The sequence below is a fragment of the Ambystoma mexicanum genome, chromosome 4p (assembly GCF_040938575.1).
Source record: "Ambystoma mexicanum isolate Mex_15411 chromosome 4p, UKY_AmexF1_1, whole genome shotgun sequence".
NCBI lineage: Eukaryota > Metazoa > Chordata > Amphibia > Caudata > Ambystomatidae > Ambystoma > Ambystoma mexicanum.
This window is the reverse complement of record NC_090927.1, coordinates 604,507,195-604,527,322: the sequence shown is the minus strand read 5'-3', so window position 1 is coordinate 604,527,322 and position 20,128 is coordinate 604,507,195. Positions and strand designations below refer to the sequence as shown.

General features: G+C 42.9%; 1 protein-coding gene across 19 annotated transcripts in view; it reads left to right on the top strand.

The window, feature by feature from the left end:
* The window catches only part of DST (dystonin), a 2,190,048-nt gene that overhangs the window by 1,582,556 nt on the left and 587,364 nt on the right, over window positions 1-20,128 (top strand). For all 19 annotated transcript variants that reach the window (XM_069606170.1, XM_069606155.1, XM_069606164.1 and 16 more), the window contains 3 exons: window positions 4,405-4,722; window positions 6,715-6,881; window positions 8,968-9,124. In XM_069606170.1, the coding sequence (XP_069462271.1) occupies window positions 4,405-4,722; window positions 6,715-6,881; window positions 8,968-9,124 (642 nt within the window). The remainder of the gene's footprint in view (window positions 1-4,404; window positions 4,723-6,714; window positions 6,882-8,967; window positions 9,125-20,128) is intronic.

Sequence of the window (20,128 nt, the reverse complement as noted above, 5' to 3'; positions counted from 1 at the left end):
TTTGATAACAAAGCCCTGTAGCTCATGGAAGATGTGATTCCATTTACAGTGGCTACCAAGTGAGAACCGGGGCTTACTCTGGAAACTTTACTGAGACAACGCTTGAAGTGCATAATCTTGCAGAAGTGCATAGAGCAGCTTGAGAAACCCACGTAGAGGATTTTTTCTTTGGTGATGGAATAATACATTGTGCATCAGAACAAGCTCGTTAACTTCTGCTGTTTGTTCTCTGGAATGTTTTGGGACGGCATGATCACATGCTGTATTCCTTCTTTTGAAAGGTCTTAATTTGTATTCGTATTTTTGTATTTATTTGAGACTTTTATAACGCCTTAATCCAAAGCGCTGTACATAGCCACAATATAAAAAAGGTACAATAATATAAAATGAAAAAATGACATGAGAATCCTGAGATCAGCCCTGCTGGATCAGACGAGATTTCAACGATTTACCAAACAAGGAGTAGACCGTGATAAAGCGTAGAGAAAGAGGAAGAACATTCCAGTGCATAGGAGAAAGGTGAGCGAATGTGCGAAAGCGTGACTGGGCACAGGGGCGCTGGGTGAGACCGGCGGTCATCCGGAGTAACCGTAGAGTGATTTAAAGACAAGGGATAACAAGTTGGATTTGAATTGAGCCTAGAAGGGGAGCCAATCAAGAGTAAGAAGAGCACAGGAGATAGAATCATGTGAAGTCAAGCAGAAAAGTACACAAATAGAGGCATTGAAAACAGATTTTAAGGGAGCATGTCGAGAGGTTGGGAGGCCAAAGAGTGTAGTGGAACAGTAGAAGAGACGTGAGAAAATTAATGAAGCTAGCAATAGATCGGTTACATCAAAAGTCAAGAAAGAGTGAACTTTGCGAATATTGAATAGATGATAGAGACAGCAACTGCTTTGTCCTTTCCTCCCTCATTTATCTATGAGAATACCACCTCCATCACAGCATTCTAGGCCTCCCTCTGAATAGCAAATTATGCAATTTGGGGTCCGTCGTGCCAGGAGCTGCCCACATAGTGCCTTTCAGATATCGGAAAGGCATTTGGTATCCCTTTGTCCAAGTGATGATATTTTGGCATGCTTGTGAAGTGACATTTGAGATTTGTAGCTTCTTATAATGCTTCGCAAACCTATAGCAATATTCTGTAACACTCAAGGAAAATCAACCTTTGCTCTACCCTTTGGTTACTGTGGGATGCATTGACCCACTAGGCTCTGCCCTGCAACATCACTGTGCGCTGCTTTCACCAGAACCAACAGAATGGCCGCAAAAAGCCCTGTGCACAGTGAAACCGGAAAATGGATGCCAATCTACTTTGCCTGTGTCAGTGGTAGAACAGGAGGCCACACTGCCAAAACCTGTCATTGGGCTGCCCACAGAGTAAAATGGAACTACTGAAAGGGCTGTCCAGTCATTTGGTCGAAAGACATTTGGTCGAATTTTTTATTTTATTTATATATATATTTTTTAGGTTTTCGTTTAGGGGAAAAAAGGGTTTTTTTTTAGAAAAAAAAGGGGTTAGGGGGGACCTCCCCCAAAAAAAAAAAAAAGTGAAAATACAAAAAAAAAAAAAATCGACCATTTGGCTTTCGACCAAATGGTGTCGACCATTTGTCCTGTCGACATTTTATTTCGACCAAATGTCTGGTAACCACTGAAAGGCAGTGCTTCATTGCCAGGAAAACCAAAAGTGCTCTAAAATCCGTTTTTCCTTGGCTGTTGAAATTGCAAAATAATGGTTCCCAAATATCAGAAAATATCCAACATCCTTGATGGGTGTTAACCATCACCTTTTTTACGGAATCCACATAAGCGCACTATGTCCTCATTCATTCAATATGAGTATCTGTACCATATTGATGTACATCTGATTGTCCATTAATACAATCCCACCTCCCTTGTCTGGTGTCTTGATTATTAGGTTTTTACTACAAGCTAGCTGTTTCAGTGCCTGTTTTACGCTTCTGCCATGTTATGATAATGGTTGTGATGGCACACCTTCTAATATGCCTTAGTTAGATCTTTTGCAAAAATTCTTTCTAAGGTGATCACTTCTGAAGGGGCCTCTGAATCGTTCAGCGTTAATGTCGCTTTAGGCTTAAAATTCGTAGCTGCCTCTTCCTTTCTCATCTCCGGTCCCTGGAAGAACATTCTTAGCATCATGGTCCTAAAGAATGTCTTCAATTCTAATTCAGTGTGATTTGATGAAACAAACTGAGTGGGGACGAAGCTCAATCCTTTTTCTAGTACGCTCTTCTGTGCCTTACTCAATGTAATCCCTGCTAGGTTGAAGATGGGTATTTTTAACGAGGTTAGTTCCTAATCCAGGTGTCAAAGGAATATAGCCTGCCCTGATATTGCTGGTTCTTTTGTTCACCACCCCTCCTTGGGGGACGTCTGCCTGGAGTTGAGCACCACCTAAAAAAGATTGTCCTGAGATTGAAACCTGCGCTTGCACTTCCGTGTGAATCCTTCCTCGTTCAAGGAACTTCTTGTATCAGAAAAGGTGACCTAACTTTTCCTGGGTCCATTTTGATCACTAAAGTTGGAATAATTAGAGAAGTTTGTGAACTGAGGAGGTTTGTAGTCAGGCAGCAGATATGGGGAACTTGCCTACTTAGCACTTTGGAGTTGTCCAGGGGTCCTTATAATTGAATGGTTAATTTTGATGTTGGTGTCCTTTTTGAAGACATTGCTGTAAAGGAAACCAGCACCATAAGTATGTGTCTGTTTATCATTTGTATATAAACACAATGAAGCCAATTCATGAAGCCGCTTGATGTAATATGATATGATATGGCATTTATAACGCACCTATACACAAGTGTTTCAATCAAGGCGCAACAAGGCAAGCAAGGGGAAAAAGAGGTAGAACAAGAAATAACGATCTTACTAGGCCTAGTGTTATTCTGACATTCAGATCGCACAAGTGCAGGGGAGAAGGGTGGGGGTGGGAGGATGGAATAGTGCAGTACAAGGAAAAAACTCAAGTAGTGCAGCCAATGGGTGGCAAGTCTGAGTATTAGGAGTGCAGACAGCAAGTGCCAGATAAGTGCAGGAGTGGGGACTGTGACTGTATGGATACAGAAGTGCAGGAGAGGGGAATGTCGGTTTACAGATCCAGACTACAAGTGCAGGGGATGCCGAGAGGCAGTGCGGGTATGCAGCTAGACAGGCAGGGACATGGGCCTGGGTTCAGAGGTTTGCCAGGTGACCAGTGCGTGCAAAAGGCAGGAGATCAGCAGGGGAGAGGAAGAGGGAGAGGAAGAGAAAAGGCAGGAGCAAAGAGGAAAGTCTTGAATTGCTTCCAGAACCGGAGGTGGTTCTGCTGTTGCTGGCTTGTTGCAGGAAAAGCACAAGACCAACGGGAGTCTTTTCCGGCCACTGCCTGCACTGATCTGCACAAAATAGAAGTGCACATACATGTGTTTTCCTATTCATTTTTTCCATTTCCCCCTCTGAAAAGCATAGGAAATATAAAAATCACAATGAAAGTGACGGGCTGCTTAAGCCCTGCTATTGCCAATTAGCACACTGTACCCCATAAGTGAAATCCAGTACCCAGTCCTCTGTATAAGATGTTGCTGGTGACTATGACATATCGAGGTGTTGGGAATGCACCCAAAAGTTAGGTATGTAAGAAAGGGCTAACTGTACTCGCGTGAAAGGGGCCGTCATCACAAAATGTGACTTACAGTTTGCAACTTGCAATCTGCCGTCTTCTGGAAGAACTCGACCTTGATGTTCTCGGTCTGACCGAGACATGATTCACGGCCAGATCTGTCACGAGTTTTGACATTCTCCTCCCTGATGGCTACAAGATCCACTCCGCACCCAGATCCAACCATCCCGGTGGGGGTGTAGCCTTAATCTTCCCAGAGTGGATCCCTGCCTCTCTCATTCCTAATGCTTACAATTGGGGACTCCCATATTTTTTGATATCGGGGGGTGGGGGGTGACACTATCAAATGGGAGACTTATATAGCAAAAAACGATAGATAGGTCACCTACCCCTTATTTTAGTCCCTAAGTAACAACAGGACAGATCAACCACAATCTGAAAAACTCACAAATTGAGGCCACCACTCAATTATTGAGAGCTAACAATTTCACTTCCAGAAAATGGGATTTTTCTACTGTTACAAGTGCATTTACAAGTAGAGCAAACCTTTTTGTGAAATGGGCCCATTATGTCCCTTACCGACTGTAGTGTTATTTTTAAACAAGAGAAGTGCAAGGGAGGTTTTCATTAATTTACACATATCAATCAGCTCCCTTTAAAGAGACTTTTCTAGTTTTTAACAATTTGAAAATAGCATCACAAAGAGGTTTGTCGGCCATTATGTATTGTGATTTCTAAAGTTGGGGATGGCCTCTATGATACTTGTTTTTTATTTCCTCCAGATGTTAGAGCAAGATATCGCAAGTCGCCAAAGCAGTGTAAACGCAATGAATGAGAAGGTGAACAAGTTCATGGAGACAGCCGACCCGTCCACTGCTTCTTCACTGCAGCGCAAGATGAACGATTTGTCCGGACGCTTTTCTGAAGCAAGTGGTCAACAAAAGGAGAGGCTGGCAGCCATGGAGAGCCTGAAATCCAAAGTGGAGCTCTTTGAGGACATTTCGGATAAAGTTCAGTGCTACCTTGAAAGGAAGTTCCAGGCGCTTTCTGAAACGGACCCTCCTGGAAAGGACGTTACAGAACTGTCTCAATACATGCAGGTACCTGCCAGCTGTCTGCGTTGTTCTTTCGCTTCTTCCTGGATGCATGAACGGATTTGGAATCGTTAAACGTGGGCATAATTGGTTTAATTTGTTTCCTGAATATGAGTTTTGGCAACACAGGATAAGAAGGGCAGACTCATTTCTGGGAATGGCCATAGTGCCCAAATAATGGGCAATGGCGAGCACGCAGCCAGTTATTTCACATAAAGCACCAGAAAAATACCCCAGGTGTCTCTTATGGAAATGGAACCCAGGACTCCACGCAGAGCCCTGGGTTCCTTCCAGGGCAGGTGTAGGGTGAGCTAGAACAGCGTTAGATGAAATTACAGCCCGAAAAGATGGAGTGGGCTCTGGCGTGAAGAACTGTGTCCCAAGAGTCAGCTTTGTGGAAGGTGTCCAAGGCTCGTGAGACCCAGGATTGGGAGTCAGGAGCCGACGTTGGGGTGGTGAGAGGGCTTTGATGTAATCCAGGGTCTTTCTCTGCATCCATTTCTTCAATTGCAGGTTTATTTTTGGGCCCAGTAGTGCTGCCTTCTCTTGCACCCTTTAATTGCTGCATTGTCCCTCCCAACACTGCATATCAGTGTGGGGCCAATGAACTTTCCACATTTTGTATTAGTGTAAGTTGTGGCCTCTTGCCTTTCAAAGTGCCGCTCATTTCCTTTCTCTACAAGGTCTGTCCCTTTCCCTTAGTCCAATGTCACTCTATAAATTCAGGGTCTGTCTTTTCCCTGTTAGTTAAGTGGTATAAGTGGTATACATAATGCATACATGTTATCCGCTGACATACCATAAATAGTTATTAAATATGAAAAGGCATAGGGAAAGGAAAGCATAATACATATTTTTGAGTGCTGGAAATTACTAAACAGTCTGTTCTTAAATTTGAGAAAATGTTATGGTAGTATAATCCATGCTAACTCATTTGGTGAGCTCTATTACCTAATTTCAGATATGTGGGTACTAGGCCAAGTAATACATTAAATCATGCAGGCATCTACTGCTTCCTCCCAGCAGGAGCTAGATGTAGTGAGAAAAACTGATATCCCCTGAAATTGCTCTGCTGCTACACACCTAGATGCTCGATTCAGACCACAACCGGTCGCAGACGTCCGGTAGAGACTGGGAGGCAGGACTTGTGTTTGCGGTTGGTGTGAGGATGTAAATAGAGAGGTTCTTTAAGTGCATAAGAATCCATCCACCACCAGGAAGTCAAGTTTCCTGCATTTCAAGACTTTTCTCTGTGTTTCATGGGCATTGCCAGAAGCACAGAACCAGGCATATAATAGAATTGCTTGAGTCACTGCTTTGGGGTAGCATCCTATTATTGTTTAGCTTGTCCGTCTACGCTATTGCAGAAGAGGGCCAGCCAGAAGGCAGTCTATTCAGTCCCATCCTAAAATGAAGCGTCCGGTTAAGTGGCACCCCTTGGGCATGAGATAACCCGGCACAATTCAACCTTACAGGGTTTTGCCAGTGATTTCCAGCTTAAATATGGGGTCCCATGTCTGGACCAAACACCTTCCCAAATAGGGAGATTCAACAGAGAACATAAAATGTGATGTTAAGTAATAGTGACTTGTGTTTGGGCTTATTTGGGCAAAGGTTCCAGTTTTGGATCATTACAATTGGTTGTCCTAAAGAAATGTTCATGACAACCAATGTGATGCAATGATAAATGTCCTCCTTCACTCAGGACTGGGGTTAGACAACATGGTTGTGATTGTGATTTGAATGACTACTATACTTTGAGCAAATTGATATATATACCTTTCCCATCGCGCGCGCGTGCGTGCGTGCGTGCGTGCGTGCGTGCGTGCGTGCGTGCGTGCGTGTGTGTGTGTGTGTGTGTGTGTGTGTGTCTCTGAGAAAACATGCTATGGTGGTTTGAACACTGTTTTGAAACAAAATGGTGCAGAGATTCAATGACTTGTTAATTGACTACTATAGCTTGGCACCCACCTATTCCATTACTCTGTGTGTATACAGGAAACCTCAATAGAGCTGACAGATCACAAGAAAGATGTTGAAGTTTTGCAACAGCTGCTTGAAGAAATATCAGTTCATGGCCTTCCCGGAGATCAGACTATTGTCAGTGAAAAAGTGAATGCATTGTCTAAAAAGTTCAAGGAACTGGAAGACACTGTGAAGGAAAAGTGAGTATTAGAAGAAAATCACAAAGATCTGGAATGCAAGTGTGAGTCCAGCTACTGTTTAAAAAGAAAACAATGTTGCCATTGCATGCCCGAAGTAGAACAACATTACGTTTAAAGGTGTGTTCAACTGTGGTATGAAACTGTCCAACTTTAATGAGACCTTGAGCTCGAGGGCAGATTCTGTCATTACTTAAACACAGATCTAAACCTGCCACCTCCCTGAATCCGGGATGAGTCACCCTAAATGTATTCATTGCTGAGGAATGCCATGCAAAGGTTTTACTAAATCGATTCACTGGCAAAAAGCACTGGTTAAAAGCCTTTTTGCAGATGTTAGGGATTTAGTGAAGATTTAGTGAAGATCTGCTTGCCATCTGATTAGAACATTCTATGGAAAGCACCAAAAACTGGGTGATGGTACGCCCGGTGATAGGTTGGCCCACTTCTCATTTTGTACTTATTGGAGAGTTGGAAATCACCAAGAACTGGGCATTGGTACGCATGTTTTATAGCTTGGCCCACTTCGCATTATGTACTTAATGGAGAGTTGACTTGAGGATCTGATATTCTTAGTCTTGTCGAGATCAAAATCGGCAAACCTATTTTAAATTCATAAGTATTATCAACTATATTTCAAAGGTGAACCAAGGTCTTGTGGTAGGGATCCTCATCAGTTCTTGAATGGATGATTGCAATGGACTGTTAATTGGAATTGAAAGCAAGTTGCTTGATTGGCTTCAGATAAATCAGAATGCGGCTCCCCACTTGGCTTTTCAAATCCGAAGACGGAACCATGTTTCAGATCTTCGGATCGCTGTGCACTTACTACCCGCTGAAGCCAGGTTGAAGTTCAAATGGGCTCGCCTAGCGTTTAAATCTCTTAGACATAACTCAGTCATATCGTTTAAATCTCTTAGACATAACTCAGTCATATGTGGCCAATTAAATCTTCATGTACCAACCAACCAGAACTCTCAGTTCATCTGACGCTAACCTTTACAAGACCCCACAGTTCAAATGTGCCACCGTCATTGAATGAGAATGAGGGTTTAGGGTTCAAGCACCCCATTTGTGTAATCAGATTCCACTTCCTCTTCGGAGCCTAACAAACCTGGCAGCATTCAGAAATAATTCATATTAATATCAGGGTAAACTGTAAAGATTGTCTAATTATAAATACTGAGTGTGTTATATTCTATCCAAATTGTATAAAACAAGAACAATCCCTACCTGAAAGGGATGGAAAGCTTTATTGCATACAGCCTTTAGAAAGTACTAAAGAACTAAAGAAATTCCTGTTCACATTAAATCGCCTGTTATTGGATTCAAGCTCATCTTCACAGGATTTGGTTGTCCGGCACCACTAGACTGTTCAATCTGTAGGTTTTTTGCGCCATTTAAATGTGCTTAATCAGTAAGTCACTCATACTGTGGAAAAGAAATGCTCAGCTGGAGGGACATGGTGATAAAAAACTAGAAGCATGACCCATCAATAAGTGTATACAAATCAAAATATCAGAACCAGCTGTATCAGAAAGGCGGGGCCAGTATGAAGCAGTGCCTTGCATATAGCACAAAGGTGTGAATATTTGGTCCTGCTGTAAAGCGCGAAGAGCATGATAAATGTAGACGTACCCCTATCCTACATACAAAACAAATATAATTGGCACTTGCCTTTGCCAAAAAATGGAAAGCTGCACATAATAACTTAATAGGAACACCAATCCAATAGAAAAAAGTTAACTTAAACGGACATCTATAGCAGAAGATGTAAGAGGGAGAATAACATTGTCTTGAAACATTAACACATTATTTCCAGTGGGAAAATTCATTGCTGATCACAGGACATGATGGGCATTGTTGGGAAGCAAGCACTCCATTTTGAAAATGGAAATGATCTAATTTCTGTAGACGCACACTGCAGCAATGTGTTATGCCTTACTGTAAACGAAGCCCTGATTGCCGGGCTTCATCAGAGGCATAAACTAACTATGTTACTGAATCAATCTTATAATGAAATCACATTATGTACTTTGTGGAGGCTGGTGGCTGCTGTTTTAACATCTTGATATTTTCAACTTTTTAGGGAAGAGGATGTATCTTCTTGTCAAAGCCAAATGGATACATTTAACCATCTGGTGGAGTCTCTACAAAAGTGGATCGAATCAACAACAACAAAAATCCCGATGACACAGCCCACTTTCTGTGTAGACGAGTTAAAGAAACCTTTGGAGGACAGCAAGGTTAGTAACTGTGCAGGGTCCGTCTACTGGCAGCTGGGTTGGTATCGGTGTGGGTACAGTCGATTCACAGCAACGTTAGTAACCATATAGATTCACTCCATTTGAGTCAAAGTTATGGGGCCGGCACAATCCATTGGAGGCAAGGTTTGTAACCGTGTAGCTTTAGTCCATTGAAGCCAAGGTTATTAACTACGAAAGCATGCTCCTTTGGATGTTTCACTGTTACCCAATGAAGCAATAAGGAAGAAAATGCTGCATTTAATTAAGGGATATATACCATTTTAGATTATTAATTGCATCATGTGAAATCCCATTTAATATATTGAACAGAATGCACCCGGTTTCTAAGCATTTTCTTCCAGAGGCCCCTAACAGTTGTAAATAACTGCATCCAAGTTAAAAGAGATGAAAGTTCACCAGGGGAGACTTCTCAAGACCATATATACCATATGCGCAAACATCCTAAATCCTTATTTACTGCACACTTAATGAAAAACATCTGAGCACATATTTTAAAGTAATGAGTACAAACGATTATTTATTACTCAAGAAATATATATATATAGGGATATATCCAATCTATGACCCTGAAACAGCATTAATCAAATTCTATGTCATATATAAAAAGACTAAGTAAAAATGAAGGAATTTGCCAACCCCAAATCATGTAACAAATAAATAATTCTAACTGATTCCTTCTTCCAATTGATTCCTCATCTTAAGAATACCTTACTGGTAATTCTTCGGCCACTAGGGGGAGCACTTTGGCTCTGCATTGTTTCCACTCTTGTCAGTAGCACCCATGACTCAGGATGTGACTGCATGGGTAATATATTTGGAGCCGGCAGTGGCACATGACATCAGTCCTTCCTTTTTTTCAGTGCATTAAGAATGCTGCTTAGGAATGTAACTTCTTTTTAGCAATTTTGACTTGTTATTGCTCCCTCGTGAGCCCTCAGGTTTCATTCCTTGCCTACGGCTGTAAGAAGCCCATGTTGGTGTCGCACCTGGAGAGGTGCTGTATTTGAATTTTAATTACTTTAAATAGTGCTTTCACCAAAGCCTCTGTACACAAATAAAAGACAGTACAATCAAAATGAACGGTACATTCCAGGTAAATCAGAGCAGAAGAGGGGAGAAATAATAGACTTAATTGTTGGAGAGAGATGATAAGAGATGGGTTTTAAGATTGGTCTGAAAGATACAGAGAGAAGAGGAAGAACGAATAGAAAGAGGGGGAGAATTCCAATGTTTCGGGGCAAGGAGGGCAAGGAACAGAAACGAGAGGACGCACAGGGGTCTAGGAACAGAGAGAAGACACTGATTCTGGGAGTGAAGTGGGGAAGTATATAAGAGATAAGTGAAGAAAAGTACAGGGGTGAGACCATAGATGCACTTGAAGGCGATGGAGAGTAAGTAATAAAGAAGATGAGATTTGAAACGGAAAAGACATTTAGAGAGTAGGGAGGGGATGTGATAGAGGATCGAGAAGAAAGAGAGAAAAGGAGACAAACTGAGGATGTATAGCCAGAGCGAAGAGGGAGAAGATGAGAAGCAGGAAGACCAAGAATAAGAGCTGGGCAGTAGTCAATACGAGAAAAAACTAGACCAGAAAGAAGAAACGTGTGGCATGTAAAGAGAGATGGGGCTGAGCGGGGCGGAAGTTAAAAAGAGCGTAGCGACAAGCTCAAGCGTTAGAAGAGGTATGCAGAGAGAAGGGTCAAAGATTACAGCCAGGTTGTGAGCAGAGGGAGAGAAAGGAAGGGAGGAGTGAAGGAAAGAAAGGGAAGGGGGAAGAATAGTGGGAGGAATCGTAGTAGAAGGGAAGAATAGAACTTCTGTTTTCAAGGGATGGGGTGAAGAAAATGTGGACTGCAGAAAGGCAGTTAGAGACAGTAGAGTGTATGGTGTCGGTGAAATAGGAAAAAGAGAAACAGATTTGGCTGTCGTTGGCATAAAGATGAAACATAGAGCATGACCTTAAAGGCAGTTCTGGAGCGCTTTTGTTACAGGAGGTTTCAGAATCATTACTGGTGTAGGGTTCTAGAAGACAACCTTTTTGGATCTGCAAAGGTTTACCACTAAAGACTGACTCTCACTTAGCAGCAAGGCTGAACACCAAGGCTTAGACTAAGGAGATCAGAGGCTTGATGCTGTGCACAGTTTACAAACACAAGATATTGTCAAGCAATAGATACTAAGCAAGCAAGTATGAAACTACAATTAATTATCAAGATCGATGCTTAAATCAAAGTACCATGGCTAAGTAAAACAATATACACACATATGCAATCACAGTTTGGTATCCAAAATGGGACACACACCACACTTTAGAATTTGCAGTGTTTAGGGTTGTTACAATGTAACCTGAAGGTAGGGGCGGGGAGGAGGGTGTTGAGAATAGGCCTTATAATGTATAAGTCAGTATCAGTCAGCAGTAGCTAAACTTAATGAATCCACTCTAACCAAAAAACAATCACATTAAGTAACCCAGTTTTGGCTACTTTGGGGGAGTTTAAAAAGGTATTCACAGTCCTGGCTGAGGAATACAACAGCCTAAATGTGGTGGATAGTACTAAAGATGGGGACCCAAATTGTATGATTCTACAAGTAAGTTTCCTGGAAAGGAAGAGATCACAACTAATGCCACTCATCCATAGGGGGCCTATACCAGATTGTTATGCCCAGGTTCTGCCACCAAAGGCAAAGCAAGGGTAGCTGAATGCCGGGACTTTATGCCCAATGTCAATGAATGGGTGCCAATGGTACATTTGAACAGGTATGCAAACCAGCCCCTCATACCTTGATCAGAATAGAAAATGACCCCAGATGGGTCTGGGAGGTTGGGGATAACATCTGTCACACAGGTGTCAGCGTTAGTGGTATAGGAATTACAGGAGCAGAGTGTTCTTCTTCTAACAAGAATGGCAGCTTTGTCCAGTCTCACTCAGAGACCTAAACATTTTGGGTAACACCAGGCAGGAATCAGGCGAAAGTTGAGTAAAAGGCTCTGTATGTGACATTGGAGGACCCACAGGACTCCATAGACATGGTGAGCAGTTGAAGTGACCCTGCACTGAGTCTGCAGGCATGAAGACGTAGAACCTCAGGACTTAGGCTCAAGCAGGACTCTTCCTTGTTGATTGGGGAGCAACAATGTTTAGGGCACAGGGGGAGGATGCCCCTTGAGTTTGACAGCACCAACCTACAGGAGATCCAGTCAGCATGTGATTATCTCCTTTATCAATAGAAGAGAAGAACTTTGTCTTGCGGTAGATGGCTTGGTTAATGTTGGTCCCAGCAGCTGTTGTACAGTCTCTCTATCTCTGGGGCCTCTTGTGCTTCAGATCTTGGCTCTTGTGGTTGACTAAAGAATGGCACATGATCCTCTCCAGCCGACCTATCCGGTACCCTCAATCTTGTGTGGATGTCCAATCGTGGACAGACAGCTTTGGTACAGCCATGACCAATGTTCCCTCTAAACTGTGCGCATGTGCGCTTGCCCTGCTTCATTCTGGGTGTTGCTCAGAAGAATTTTAGCAGCGCACACAGACAATTCCCACCTATTCATAAACATGTAATAAGGGACAAGCCACAGCAACTACCTAATATTTGCTTTCTCTCAAAATGAAGATAAATCATACTAACTATTTTTGATATTCTGGTCAAACCTATTTACATTGCCCTACTATAAAAGCTTGACCTTGAAAACCTAAAAACCCTAAAAACAGAATACCCAACAAGAGGTTACAACCGAATATGAAAAAGTGACTGTATGAATAGAACATATAACTAAGATATGCCAGCACACATTAACCAAATTATCTTCCCTCCACACCGATGACTCCTATACTTGATTCTACCACATGACTCTAACTCCGCCCAAGGCCACATTCAGATATTACCAGATAACCTTGACTCTGCATACCATAGCTCTGTAAAAGGTTAAAAGACTTAGACACTAGTCTTGTTTTATGTTTGTTATAATATGAATGGCGTTCAAGCACACACATTTCTGTTACTCATGGTTCCTTAGCAAAAGCATTACCCACACTTTGTAGCCCAAGTTTCAGCTCAAATATTGGATACTTATTGTAAGTAAGCAGTCTACTAGGATGTGTAACCTCATCCCATGCTTCCTATTCTTTGTACATATGTCACACAAACACTTTGAAAAGCCCCCCTTGCAAGTTAAAGCATTATGAAACTCAAATATTAAGTTGCCCTGCAGGGATTTTGAGTAGGCAAATGTCATGGTCAGCGTCTCCTACTTTAGCATTGCTAACATTACCCTAGAAGAGGAGAGCAACTTTGCAATATCATTTACTTGGCCTGCAAGGGATAATTGGTATTGACTCTGGCTGGCATTATTCGTGTATAAAATTAGGGCAACAATATTCAGATAACAAGAATGTTTTTCACACAATCTGCAACCTTTCAGAATTTTCAGAGTTCTATGGAGCATAGACCTTGACAAATGATATGTTAACTCGCTGCTATACAAAAATGGTTGCACTGAGCACTTGTATAATCCTACTCAAAAATTAAAAGGTGGGGTATGTTGCAAACAAACTTGTATGTACTTCATAGTAATTGTGCACATACAGATTTATGACATTTTCTTAAACTCCACATGATATAATTGTGAGGCTTTAAATTGGATCTGTTCTCAAAGTATTGTAGGTATGCAAATATCCCAGTTAGTGTTTTACTGCTAATATCCCTCACTTTTTCCAGAGCCCTGTCAGTACAGTGAAGGAAATGCTTGTTTGCTAAAGAATAGGAAACTATATTAATAGTCTAGGAAACTTCCCCTTCAACTGCACCTTCTCTTTCTGTCTATGCTCAGCTGCTGAGGGCTTTTCAATTTAATCATGGGTTTGCATGTATTGCCTCTAGCATTCCCATACATCTTGTTCAACTGATAACAGTGCATTTCAGAGGTGGAGTCCCTAGTTAAAGAAGAAAGTACACAATATGTTTTACCTGTGAGCATTGCTACTGTTAACAGGGCCAATATATGCAATGTTCTTCAACAGGGCACAAGAAGAAAACTCTGTAGGGCTCTTGTTGATTTTTGTCTAGGCTGTGGTGAACAAGGGTGGGCAAACTATAAGCTGTGTTATGTGCCCTGTAATTTAACTTCCTATGTCAGGGTTACAAGCAGGGTTTGTATATGATTTTCCTCCATACTTGGGATTAAAGGATTTTTCAGGGAGTAAGAAAGTAGTTGCCTTTTCCAGTAGGGATATTTCATGCTTATTAAAATATGTTCTTTCCTCTTAACATTCCTCTTGAGATCGGGCAGTAATATTATTTGAGTTTCTACCAATGCCACTTCTATGCTGGTCATTGATTCAAAAAGATATCAGTGTAACTTTGTGGGAAGAAGCAGGGGTAGATTCCTATATGTTCATGGCTTCCCGTTTTTGTTGGGCACATTGCCCTGTTTTTAGGGAGTAAAGTGGATGGTGCACATGTCTCTTAGCTGTAAGGATGGTTTTGAGTAAATGTTTTCACAATTCACAGACCAACATAATGTGGATAGTGATCAGAGGCCCAGGAATTCTGATCATCATATTCTGTGGTGCAGTTATTCTAATGCAATTATTGTGCTTACACAAATTATGAGAGGCCCTTGAATTACTCCTTTAAAGTGGCACATTAACTCTTATTGGCATGTTTTCTGGCAAATTGCTTTCAGTTACAATTATTCAATTTGCAAAAATTGCATAATGTCTGAATTTTTGATAGCCACATCAGTGATTAGCTATACTTGTTTTTTGTCATAAACATGAGTTGTTTCCCAATGGCATTAAGCACTTTCTCTATTGTCTCTGAGCAGTGCTGACAAGTGAATAGCCACGACTAAACCTATTGTTTATCCTGAGCATGCAAAGCTTTTTTTGTGCATACACGTTTTTCTCTCTGCGCAGGAGTACTTTTGTTAGGTACTATAGCATATCTTGAAGTCGTGGACTGGTTGATGAGCTCTCCTTATAAATCGCATATAAAATAGTTTTTATTTAGCCTATATTTTCAGAAACAGAATTGTAAGATGCTCCTTTTACACTGATTTGTAAAGAATTGCGATGGTTGGGAAGGGGAAATTGCCTTCCAAACTCTTCAGAGATGGTATCTCACTAACTATGCATGCTCAAAAAGTGGCACACATCGTTATTGAGTTGCACATGTGGAAAATAATGTGCGCAAAAAAGAAAATTAATTTCCGGACTTAGAGAAAAATAATTAGAGGGAACATTGGCCATGACCTCTCAAACATTCCAGGATTTGTAATGGGGCTGTCTGCAGCCCCAAGCCCAGCCAGAACCAGCTCCAACCACACAAAAGTCTACATCCTGAGCTCTAGCCAGAGCCCAGGAAGAGGTAGCACATTAATGGCCACATAGTTTCCCTTCCCGGCAGGACTACGGCCAAAGCGAGTAAAGCACAAAAACAGGCTTAAGGAGTCTGGCCAGCCATTTTGAGCACTGTAGTGCACAGATGGCTACGATGTGGTGTGAAGGCAACACCAAGCAAGACACAGACAACAGACTTAAAGTTCAAAGTAAAATACTTTATTAAATCAAATGTCAGGATGTGACTTGAAAGTCTGCCTGTGTCCAAAACCTAGACGTGCCCTCACAACTAAAGCTAACCAATGTGTAGGGATGTCGAAATTAAAAGAAGTAGTGTTCAATTCAAAGTTCTGAGCTTCTTCCAGCAATACAGCTCCAAACCAATCCTCAGGGTTCCCTTCCCCAAGTTCCAAGCAACACAGTTCATAGAAAACAAAAGGTCTTGCAGCTTTGTTCTCAAGACCACAAATGTAGTTCCTCAAGTCTCAAGGTTCCCTTCCCCAAGACGTTAACTTCATCATCGCAATGTCTTTGGATTACAACATTTAGGGCTCACTGGTCTAGGCGCAATTGTAAGACCGAACAGTCCACCCATCACAGGTCGCGCAACCAGGATCCCTCACTCTCATCCTCTCGACTTTGATGTGTAGAGTTACAATCCTTTGGCTTTTCCTTGTCAGCCTCTTAGCTCTGCCATCACTTGTCACACATCGTTTCCAGTCTTTCTCCTTTGTCGCACTGCATTCATTCATAAAAATTCAGTTTGAGGGTGTTTTTGCGCACATTCACCTTCTTATGACTCTATACTTGTGCCCTTTTCTGTTATTCGTTTTCACATGGACATTTTGGGTATTTACTTTATTTGCTTGACCCATGTAGGTTTTTCTTCCATACAACACTTATAATGCTTAACTTCAGAGTTTGATTCAATTCGGTATTCAATAAACATTCATGCCGCTTAATTTTAAAGTTCCATGAGGTTCAGTATTCAATAAGCATTGGTTTCGCTTAATTTTAATGTTGCATTCAATTCGGTTTTCAAAAAGCATTGCTTTCGCTCAATTTTAAAGTTCCATGCAATTCGGTATTCAATAAGTATTTGTATGAGGGCCCGTTGTTCAAGCGTCCTCCTCGACACTCACCTGTTCGTTGCATCTCCTTTCGGCGGTTCCCTCTGCTTCTTCTTCACTGCTGAAGCCGGGAAGCTCACCCTCTCAAGCTCCGCTCACCTGGCCCATGTCTCTCTCTGCACACCGGCAACCGGAATGCTTCTTTCCTGTCCTCTGTCACAGAGGCTCACAGACCTGCATTAAGTACAGAGCCCACTGGCTATGGGCTGTGCAAGTCCTCTGTGGAATTCCCTGGCGTTATGGCTCCCCGGTCCCACCACAGCTGCCTCCTCTGAAGCAAGGTCCCCTGCTGGTCTCTCCAACAAATGCCTCGCTATTGCTCTCAGCTCTGCACCACGGATCTCTCTTTATAGACCTGCAGCCCCTTGACATTCTGCAGGTGTGGATCTCTAATGAGACTTGCCTGACCATAATGAAAGGGACATGCCTGTCCCTCATAGCTCTTTGTAGGCATCTTCCTCGTACGAGTACTAAAGTGGTGAAATGGTATAGTGTTCATTCATCTTGGTTGCTTCTTCCTCACCCCAGTACTATCAAGTGTTAAATCTGGGACAAGGAGGGGAACACCTTTACAATAACCTATAAAGGTCGGGGGAGGGTTTGGTTGATTCTCAACAGGACAAGGGGGATACCATGTCTCTCCTAAGGGTACCCTTCTCCCAGTTCCCAAGAACCCTCCACCCAGGTGATCCTCTCTCGCTTAGCCGCCCCCAGGTTCAGGATCCCACTGCGATGGCCTTTCTGTGTCCACCTGAGAAGAAGATCTAGCTGAGAATACTCTCAGATTTCTCACAGTGGTCACATATGAAAGGTGCACAGAAGTGCCCCCAAAAGGTAACAGCGGGACAGGATAGGGGAATCCTTTGAGCAGAATAGGTTGTCAGAAGTCCAGGAACATGTAGTGTGGGATGCCTTTAAGGCGACCATGAGGGGTGAATTCATTGCAAGGAAGGCCCTGTGTGAAAAACAGCTAGGCACCCTTTAGGCAGAACTGGAAATGCAGCTGCAAAAGGTGATGGAGAAAATGGTGACGAACAAGGGGGGGGGGGCTGAGAAAGGAATATAGAGGCATCAGGGCTCAGTTAGTCCTACTCCAGACTAAGCGGGCAGAAAGATCACTTCTATTTGTACGACAATTCTACTATATTAAGGCAAACAAAGCGGATTGCATGCTCACAAGGCACGTTAGGACCAAGGCGGCCTTGAGGGTAATCCTCCAGATCAAAACAGGACAGGGGGACCTAAGCTCACAGACTAGGGACATAGTGCAGACCTTCACAGACTTTTACGCAGCCCTATACTCTACCGATTCTCCGAAGGGCGAGCAGCAGCAATCTTATCTCTGTGAGAGCCTGTTGGTGTCAGTTACACCAGGGTAGAGGGAACTATTGGAAGGGGAAATAACGCAGGAGGTGGTCCACAGAGCAATTCTATCCTTACTGGTGGATAAAGCCCCGGGACCAGATGGTTACCCGGCAATCTTCGACATAACGTTTAAAGAAACCCTTATTCCGGTGCTGACCACCCTTTTCAACTCCTTTGGGGTATCAGGGAGCATAAACGAAACCATGGAAGACGCTAAGGTTGTGTAATTTCCCAAGCCCGGGAAGAACCAAACGCTATGTGGGTCCTATCGACCGATAGCTCTGATTAATCTCGATGCAAAACTATTCACCAAAATCTTAGCATCCAGACTTGACAACATTCTCCCCAAGCTGGTACAATCAGATCAGTCAGGCTTCGTTAAAGGGAGGCAAACTTTTGATAACATCAGGCGGGTTTGCCATCTAGTGGAGAAGGTGAACTTAACAGGTACTTCAGCAATTTCCCTGGGCCCTAGATGCTGAAAATGTGTTTGACAGGGTCGAGTGGCCTTTTTTGTTTCTCGCGATGAAACGCATTGGGATAGGGCCGCGATTTCTAAGGATGGTCCCAGCTAACTATTGCACGCCCACACTGCGATTGGCAATCAACGGACACATATGCGGGGGAATCAAGGTAATGCGAGGCACCAAACAGGGTTGCCCGCTGTCCCTGCTATTTTACGCACTATATCTAGAGCCACTGTTGGCACATATAAGGAACAGCAGCGACATTAGGGGAATCCACTTTGGGAGCTACGACATAAGGTGACGGCATTCGCGGATGATATGCTGCGCACACTTACTGACCCGGGTACATCGCTCCCAGCTCTGACTGAGTGCCTCGAGGAATTGGGGGGGGGGTTGGCTGGACAAAACACATAAAGGTACAGCAGTTTTGAGTTGGCAGTTGAACGAGGGGAGAAAAATGGCCAGGCACGAGAGGTTTGTAAGAGGGGCAACATCCTCTACCTTGTTGACAGGAAGCTGTTACTTTCAAGAAACCTTCACGGCAGAAAATGTAAGACCAGAAACAAGCCTAAAGAATCCTGCATTGTGTGTCCGAGATATCGAGGGTCCTCCCTCATAACTGACCAAGGCGGGGAGAGCAGCAGACGCTGTGGTATTGTCCTTGGCTCCAAGAACAAAGAAGCAACAGAGAACAACACAGCCGGTGAGTTGGGGAGACTGGTCTATGTTGAAGTCAAGGTTGCAAGCGACAACATTGTAAGGTGAGCGCTGGAAGGAACATTGTTAAACGCGTTTGATGAAAGACGTGAGTGAAGCTAAATTGCTGGTGAATATTTGAACATTTGAAGAAAAGATACAATACCATTGACAGATTGGTCCGGCATTCTGAGTGTGCTCAATTGCAGGTTTCTGTAGGGTATTGTGACGAGAGGAAACGAAAAGCAGAAGATCGATGTGAAGTGTACATTGTGTGAAGTGAATCGAAGCGATCATGCAACGGTTTAAGCAAAACCCATCGGACATTCGAAAGTCTTCGATTCCGGTATCAAAAGGGGATCTGAGCCCTGACGAGGGGGATCCATTGACCGAGCCTGAACGAGGGAGACCAAGCTGTGAATATTGTGAAAAAGGGATCTGAACCCAAATGAGGGGGATCCATGGTCTGAGCCCGAACGAGGGAGACCAAACTGTGAACATTGTAGAAAAGGGACCGGAGCCTGGATGAGGGGGACCCGTGGTCCAAGGCCGAAGGAGGGAGACCAGTCTTGAACTTGTGAAAGTAAAACCTTGACAAAGGAAAGGAACTGTTGTGTTTTGTTTGGCCCTCAGCATTAAGAGACTGTCATTGCGAGAGACACTTTGGTGGAAGGCCCTGATGCCTATGTGTTTAACTGTTACCTCGTGGCCAAGAAGCTAGAGTTTGTGCAAAGTCCGCACGTGTCGCCTTGCCCGTGCTGAAAACGTGGGGAAGGGAAACTAACTGCTCAACTATCCTGACATATCATTTCTTGAACACTTTTCTTGTGCATACATTGTTATCTCACATTATTTTGTATTTAGAAGTAAGGATTGGCAATAAGTTTATTAGTATAGGTCCTTTTATTTTGACAGACTCCAGTAGGACTGTGTTATTATTATTTGATGGTCGCAGCTTGCTCCCATTCTTAGATTTAAGTTTAGTTT